This window comes from Chaetomium globosum, genomic scaffold (assembly GCF_000143365.1).
Source record: "Chaetomium globosum CBS 148.51 scaffold_4 genomic scaffold, whole genome shotgun sequence".
NCBI lineage: Eukaryota > Fungi > Ascomycota > Sordariomycetes > Sordariales > Chaetomiaceae > Chaetomium > Chaetomium globosum.
In genome coordinates, this window is record NT_165979.1 from 405,096 (window position 1) to 413,095 (window position 8,000).

General features: G+C 56.9%; 2 protein-coding genes across 2 annotated transcripts; both read right to left on the minus strand.

The window, feature by feature from the left end:
- Positions 1-413: 413 nt before the first annotated feature.
- Positions 414-4,602, minus strand: CHGG_03841 (uncharacterized protein; the record flags this gene model as incomplete). The annotated part of the gene is made up of 7 exons (XM_001223054.1): positions 414-1,044; positions 1,096-1,166; positions 1,354-1,518; positions 1,713-2,473; positions 3,007-4,154; positions 4,350-4,367; positions 4,421-4,602. 7 exons carry the CDS (start codon positions 4,600-4,602, stop codon positions 414-416), a joined length of 2,976 nt encoding a protein of 991 aa, XP_001223055.1.
- Positions 4,603-6,536: 1,934 nt separating this feature from the next.
- On the minus strand, positions 6,537-7,636 carry CHGG_03842 (uncharacterized protein; the record flags this gene model as incomplete). Its single annotated transcript, XM_001223055.1, has 2 exons — positions 6,537-7,450; positions 7,567-7,636. The coding sequence occupies 2 exons, from the start codon at positions 7,634-7,636 to the stop codon at positions 6,537-6,539; spliced, it is 984 nt and encodes a 327-aa protein (XP_001223056.1).
- Positions 7,637-8,000: the final 364 nt, after the last annotated feature.

The window sequence follows — 8,000 nt, forward strand, 5'->3', positions numbered from 1 at the left end:
TGACACTGTCTCTGTGCATTTCCACGCCGTGAACATATATGATTACAACCAGGTGCCCTGTCACCGACACCCTACACTCCAGCACCCCGTAATTTGCACCGTACCTCCCTCCTCCGCCCAGGTGCCGTTGTTGCCTGCCACCTACATACCTACCTCGGGTATTCGTGCCTACTTAGTTGACACCTACTTGGTCCCGTCATCATTGTCGTACGTGCATATTTTGTCTTTACCTGTATATATTGCAAGTCCTGGGGTCTCTCTGGGGAGCTCTGTACATAGAGTAATTACCTCTTCACTTTCTCATCAATTTTGTCCAGCCATCATAATCCATTCGAACTTAGCTCGGCAGTAGCTAGCTAGCCCCTTCATTTTTGTATAAAATCACCTTGACCCGCAAGCGCCCTTGACCACCCCTATTTCCTCCCCAGTCTCGGCAACCTCAGCGGCACGACCAACAAAAACGCCACCACGGTCAACACTGTGGAGAGCATAAACGTAATCCGCAACGACGCCTCATAGCTCTGCACCACAGGCTCCCGATACTCAAGCGGCAAGTCCCGGATCGCCTCGACCGACTTCCGCACCAGCGCCACGACGGCCCCCTTCTCCGGCCCCTTGACCAGCTCGTCCAGGTAGTACCACAGGGCGTTCTGCACCACCAGCGAGCTGCACGCCACGCCAAGCACCTGCCCCAGGCTCCGCCACAGCATCAGCGTGCTCGTCGCCACGGCCTGCTCCCGCTGCTCGCTGACCGTCAACAGGGCCATGAACGTGCCGGGGAACTGGAACCCCGAGCCCGCCGCGCCCGGCAAGAGACAGAGGATGTAGAAGATGGCGGGCCAGCCGCGCTGCATTGAGGTCAGGCACAGGGCGCCGACGACACCGAGGGAGGTGCCCAGGACGAGGGGCCATTTCAGGCGGCGGGTGTAGCTGATGAGGAATCCCGTTGCCGTGCCCGCGGCGGACGCCATGCCGGAGGAAACGACGAGGCGGAAGCCCGATGTTGTGGCGCTTGTGAGGAGGACTCCTTGGAAGAAGAGGGGTCTGGCTGGGGTTAGAGGGCTACTGGTGTACTGAGGATAGAAGCGAGCTTACACATTGAAAAGGATGGCGTTGGAGGTGAGAGCAGTGATGTGGTTAGAGAAGATCAGGTTCATGTGCGGCGACTTGAGAATAAGGTGTAGCGGCATGATGGGCTTGACGGCGCGAGTCTCGACGTAGAGAAACGGGGGAAAGAACACGGCGAAGCCCATGAGCGAGGCGATGACGAAGGGATGCGACCAGGGAAGCACGTTTCCTCCGAGATTCTGAATTGTTAGCGACAGGAGCTTAGGGGCAGGTGAGGAGACTTACCAAGCCCAAGATGAGGGACGTCACGGAGCTAGAGAGCAGGATAGAGCCCTTGAAGTCAAACGTGCGCATGGCCTCGCGCAACGTCTGCTTCTTCTTTCCGTTTAAGCCCAGATCGCTGGGAACGACGGCGATAGCGACGGCGAGATAGATCACGATAATCGGTACCTGCACGCCGAATTCCTAGCGCTAGCCGAGATAATCTGCCATCGCACCACCCAAAGCCGCACCCAACATCGAGGCGAGACCGTAGGTCATGTTTACATATGACTGGAAGGCACCACGAATCCTATCCGAGTCAGTCTTTCTGTCCATAAAGTCGACGGGGGGCTTGCTCACTCGATCGGCACGGTATCGCTCACAATGATGCTTCCAAGCGTCATCATCCCGCCAGCTCCGAACCCACACACGGCCCGGGCAATAATAAAACTCGTCATGCTCTGCGCCAGCGCACACCACACCGTCGCAAAGAGGAACACGGCAGTCGTGATTACGTACGGGGCCTTCCGCCCAACCGCATCTGATAAACCACCGAGGACGGGCTGGAAACTGGTTGACGTTAACAAAAACGCTGTCGAGAGCCACGAGGCCGAGTTACTGCTCCCGAAGTACGATGTGATCACGGGGTGGCTCGACGCCATGATGGTACCGTCGAAGCAGGCGATGAAATAGCTGGCGTTGATTTGGAGAAAGAGCAGCCAGAAGCGGGCAACCGAGATGCCGCCGAGGTAAGGGTTTTTGCTCTTGGAGATATCATCGAGATCTTCAGCGGGGCTCAAAAGGGGAGTTTCCTCGTCGAGGATGGCTTCGCCCTCTAAGGGTTTAGCAACCGCACGAGATGTACTTCGGTGACGGCTTCGACTACGACTCTGGACCCGGGTGTTCCGTAGCATGCTGTGCTGGAAGGACTCGGGCTCCAGAAACGGCGCGGCAGACTGAACGGATCGCGAGAGCAGCACGTCAAACTGGTTGGGGTCCATGTCTTCACTGCCGGGGCCATCGTCGTCCCGGGCCCGGCCACGGGACGGTCGGGTGCTGGACGTGGGGATCGGCTCGGCACCCGACATGGATTCCGGATGCGTGATATCTGTTCTCTCCGTCGTCATTGACAATTCTCGCCTTCCTCTGATCAGTTAGTTTGGTGGAAAAGCTCAGCTGGGTACACAAGAGACCGAGGCGAGTTTGGCATTCACTATATCTGTGGAAACCGCCCATGACTCCTTCAACCTCCTGGCTGTGCATCCTTCCGATGTTCGGTCCGCGTTTCCCAGCCTTCCTGTCTGGGCAAGCCGGTGTTCATCGGATCCTTGCATCTTGCTGTCCCAATTGCGAGCTGAGTGGGGACTCGCTCCCGGGTGGATGCGACGGCGGGGTGTGCATTGCATCGCGGATTCTCGCCGCCTCATTAGCGCCGGTGTGCGGCATGCATGCAGCATGCAGAGCACCATCCAACAAGTGCTTACCATAAAAGCTCGGTCACGATGGGCCACATTGTTTCCGAGGCAACTATGCGGGGCGATCCCCAGTCCGATCATCCAAGGCACAGTCTGTGGTATTTCGTTTCAAAACCAGCATGTGCAGCGTCTCTCATAGGCGGCTGTTGAATCAACACGCTACATGAGGCGATGATTTTGGAGAGAGGCTATGTGCTGTGACTCGCCAGCGCGGCAGGAACTAGTATGCCGGCTCCGGTGATGCCGCCATCGTGGCAGGGAGTCAGGACGACCTTGACCGGCGCTTGTGCACCAAATTGGCGGTCTAGAACTTCGTCGATGAGCCTTTGTGTGTCACCCAGGTAATTCTGGAAATGTTGTATGCAACCACCCGTGTAGCCAACGGAGAGCACCGTCTGCTCGGCGTCTGTTTTCTCGGCGCCTGGCTCGGGTATTTCTTCGGCACACCGCAAGAGCCCCACAGTCGAGGCGGCGATGATACCGGCGGCCCGGACCTGGATGGCCTTCGCGATGCGGTAAAGAGCGTTGGCCAGCTCGGCCGTCCACCGAAACGACGAGTCTCCTGGCGTAAACTCTCGCTCGAGTTGCTGGAGCATTGGTCCCCTTGTGCTCTTGGGGTGAAGGTGGCTAATGAAGGTGGTTGGGAGGCCAAATCTTTCCTGTAGCTTGTTTGGCAAAAGGTCGACCGGAAAACCCAAAACAGTCCCATAGTAATCAAGAAATATGAGGCGCGCCAATTCGCCCAGGTATCTCCCGGCAGTCATGTACTCGAGTGGCTGGAACCCGGGGGTTTCGCCAGCCTGGTCCAGTTCCGTGTCCCACCGGCTAATGAGGCCGAGTTTCTGGAGGGGAGGTGTTGTTCCCCTGATGCTCCATTCGGTATTGACGGCAATCTTCACATCTGCGACCTCCTGGCCGGGCAAAATACTGATGGAGGCCGGCCGTTTGCTTTCGTGCAAGGTGCTCAACTTTAGAGGAAGCGTGGCGTTGCAACCAGTGCCAACGATCAATCCCATGGCAGCCTTCTGGTGCGCTCGAACTGGAAACTGGTAGATGAAGGACACGAGAGTTGCCACAGAGTCATTCGCAATAGCTGCAATCCGGATGGGCGGCATGTCGGCGGTCCGGTGCTTCTCGTAGCCCACTGTGAGGTGCTCGCCCAGATCCAGGTTGGACGTGACTGCAAAGCCCTTGCCCATGGGCATGAGAATTGCCTTGGAAAGCGACTTCTGCTGCATGGGAAAGCTGAAGGTCACCCCCATGGGAAGTTCAGCAGCACGGGAGACAGCCAAGGTTTCACAGCCCTTGCGCACCACCTGAGCGACCTGCTCACCTATCCAGGAGAACAGACTCTCCGAATTTTGACTCTTCAGGTATTCCTGAATGGGCCATGCTTGCTCGAGGAGACGATTCAGCTGATGGCCATCCTCTGTTGGCCCCCCCGGTGTATCTTCCCCCGCAGATAGCTCAACAAAACCGACACGCAGGTTCGACCCGCCGCTAGAGAAGTCAGCAGAGAACTCGGGATGGGTTTGGGTGCCTTACATATCTATGGCGAGGAATCTGCGGCATGTTAGGTTTGGTGACACGATGCATGCCGGCGTTGGGAGACCCACCGGCCATGGTCTCTCGCAGCAGGACGCAAGACGGACTCGGATATCGGAGTCGGCAAAAACTGATCCGAGGACTCGACAGATAAATGGCGGAAGGTCGATTCCAACTCATGCGAGAGTTCTACAACAGTGTCGATGTCGATAGCCAAGGGCCGCAAGAAGTCGTCGAGAGAGAGGGCTGCCATGTTTGGTCTTGGAAGTCGAATTTCCCAACTTACCTAGGTAGGTAATTAACCCTGCCTAATATCCACCGAAGAGACTAAAAAAGAGAGGGGAAAGCGCTTGAAGAGCGAGTGTCACGATTGACTGCATACGATGAAGGAAGGAGCGGATAACCACAAATATGGTGGTTTGTCAGGGGATTCGAGAAGGCCCACGGTATTATGGAAGGAATATTGCACAGCCATCTTCCGGCTCCTGTCCAGCTTAGCTACCACCCTTTGGCCAAAAAAAGCCGAACTCCAAGTGGAGGTGCCGCCAAAACCTTCGACTACAGGAACGAAAAGAAAGCCATTCGGAAGCTCCAGGTCTACATTTTATCGGATTCGGTTTCTTTGATTTAATTTATTTTACTCGGGTTTCATATGACTACTTCTTTTTATCTTCCTTTTGTTTTCTTTTTCCTTCTTTCTCTTTTCTTGATTTCTTGCTCCTCTTTCGAGTTCGGCTTTTTTTGGCTAAAGGGAGGAGGCTACATAAAACGTGCGTGAAGTCGAAATCGGGCTGCAAGGGGAAGGTACGATCCGAGTCACGGAGAGGATTGTTTCAGGTAAATTGTTCTCGAAACTGGCAGAAGAGCACCTTGAGGGCTTGGATTCCATTGGCTTTCTATCATAGTAAGTTTACCCATCTTGAAATCCAGCGGTGAAACGTTGCTATGCAGAGATCCCGGCGCACCTGGCCAGAACAATCCCACTTATTTTGTAGTCCCAAGCTTGTCGCCCACTTCGCCCCACCGGGCAGCTGATGCTTGGCTTACCTAAAGCGTGCTCTCGAGGTCATGGGGCTGTCCTCCTGTCGCAACAACACGCGTGCGACATCCAACGTCCGCTCAATACACCGAACCGCCCGGCCACATTGTGATCCCTAGCATTCCAAATACGACGATTTCCAAACCTAAGCTCCCCAATACTTGACATTGTGATGGACGAGAAACACGCGCCGATGCCGCCGCCGATCCGTAGGGGCCTCAGTCCCCTCAGGGTGGTCCTTGCGACGGGCTACTTGGCTTTCGCAGCCGTCCTTTGCTTCTACTTCACACCACGGGTGGCGCTTCCTCTTCCTCAGCCAGGCCTCTCAAAACCCGAGCACGCCTCGGTAATTGTAGATCATGATCTTATTCCCCTAGAAGCACATATTATGAGCAAGTGCCCCGACGCTAAGGTCAGCACCGCCTACCCTCGTCGTTTCGGCTAGAGTTGCTAACATGTCCTAGGACTGCCTCCGTGAGCTAGTACTGCCGACAATGCAAAGGGTCTACGACAAGGTCAACTTTACGTTGTCTTTTATTGGAAAGTACGTCATCCTCTAATCCCCCCGTCGCCTCCCCTATCGGACCCCGCTGACCCCCCCTCCTCAGGCCGACTGACCAAAACGATGGCGTGGACTGCAAGCATGGGCCGGAAGAGTGTACGCTCCCATATCTCGATATGTTTACTCCGAAGCCGCAAGCATCTAATATCCGATAACAGGCCTCGGCAACATCATCGAGCTCTGCGCGCAGAGGCTTTACCCCGACCCCAAGACGTACCTCGGCTTCACCATGTGCCTGACGCGAGACTACAAGCACATCCCGCAGCGCAGCTTGATCGAGGACTGTGCGCTGGAACATGCGATCGACTTTGACAAGCTCAACGACTGCGCGACCAAGGACGACGGGGCGTTTGGCATCGGCATGCTGAGGGAAAGCGTGCAGCGGACAGCCAAGGTAAATCCATCCGTCTTTCCCAGGATGGGCATCGAAGGTTCTATTCTAACTAACCGCCCAACCCCAATCTCCAGGCCGGCGTCACAAAGAGCTGCACGGTCCGGCTCAACAACGAAATCTACTGCATCCGCGACGGCGGCAAGTGGACGGACTGCCCGTCGGGCCCGGGGGTCAACGACCTGGTCATTGCGATTAGGAAGCTGTACTCCGCTTAAGCGGTTCAAACACGTCGGCCCACAAGTCACTGGCCTCGCCCAGGGTGTAGCATAGCGTAACGGCGTCCATGCCCACCTCGTCGTCCCCCTGCATGGTCTCGAGCTGCGCCATGATGCTCTCGAGCCCGACCGCCTTGCCCGTCGCCTGCGTGGCGCCCGCCTCGAGCGCCACGTGCACGATGTGGATGTGCAAGTGATAATACGTCGGCTGGTAGTGCACATACAGCTTGAGCTGATCCCGCTCGATGCTCGGGTACACCCCCGTGGCGGCGTCCAGGAACTTGGCCCGCATGTGCCGCAGCCAGGGGATGTGCTTCTTGCGCAGGTCGCGCAGGCTCCACAGGTCCCGCCGCTCCACCAGCCCCAGCAGGTGCAGCGCGTCGAGCGTCTTGCGGTCCCAGTTGAGGTCCGGCAGCAGCAGGAACCCTTCCTCCGGGTCCTGCCCGTAGGGGGTCCGGTAGATGACGTCCTCGGCCTCCTTGGTCCCCTCGATGATGTTGAACGCCCAGTTCAGCCGCCCCGCCTCCCGCTGCGCCTGCATGAACGGCCGCACATGCTCGCGGTAGATGGCCGCCGTCTCGGTCACGAACCGCACCCCCTGCTTGCTGTATTTTTTGATGTGCTTCTCGGTGCACGGCCAGATGAGGTTGATTTTGAGATCGGCGAAGTCGCTGCTGGGGTGGTGGTGGTCTTGGGTGGTGGTGTCGGCGCCGCTGTGGGCCAGGTACCAGTGGTAGATGTCGTTGGCCCCGAGGTTCGTTATGCTGCGCAGGGTGGTTGGGACGGAGCCGAGGTAGTCGGGTGAGCTGGGGAAGGGCGCGCGCTCGAGGATCAGCAGCGCGGGCTGGTCGTCGATGGCGCCGACGAGGGAGGTGCGGCGGCCCGCTTGGTCTGGGGAAGGCGTGTGTCAATACTCGATACTCGTGGTTACCCTATCTATGTCCGGGACTGGGCGTTTGGTTTTGTCTGTGTTTTGGGGGTTTGGTTGGTGGTATCTATGTATGTACCTTGGTTGAGCAACCGCTCGAATTTGAATCTCGGCACGAGTGCCTCTGCCTTTGCGTTGCTCTCGGTCATGATGGGTCGTGGAAGTGGCTGCCTTGCGTTGGGTGGATGTGTGTGTGTGATGGACCTGAGGAAAGTTCCCGGAGTGTGCCCCGCAGACCCCGCGTCGTCGCGTGCGACTCCACGCTGTGGAGCAGGGGGTTTGCAGGGCTGATGCAGGGATGATAGCCCCAACATCAATCATACCCGAGCTCTTTTGATGATTTCAATGATGGTTTTCTTAGACAAGTTTTCAGGTTCTTAAACTCGGCGGTAGCTCGACGGTGTTTGGTTGTCAGGATATTTTATTAGCATTTATTTCCCTTGCCAGTTATCGAAATCGCCCAGCCCGGAGTGAGGGTTGCCGAGTCCCGTCTGCTTCTTCACGCAACCTAGG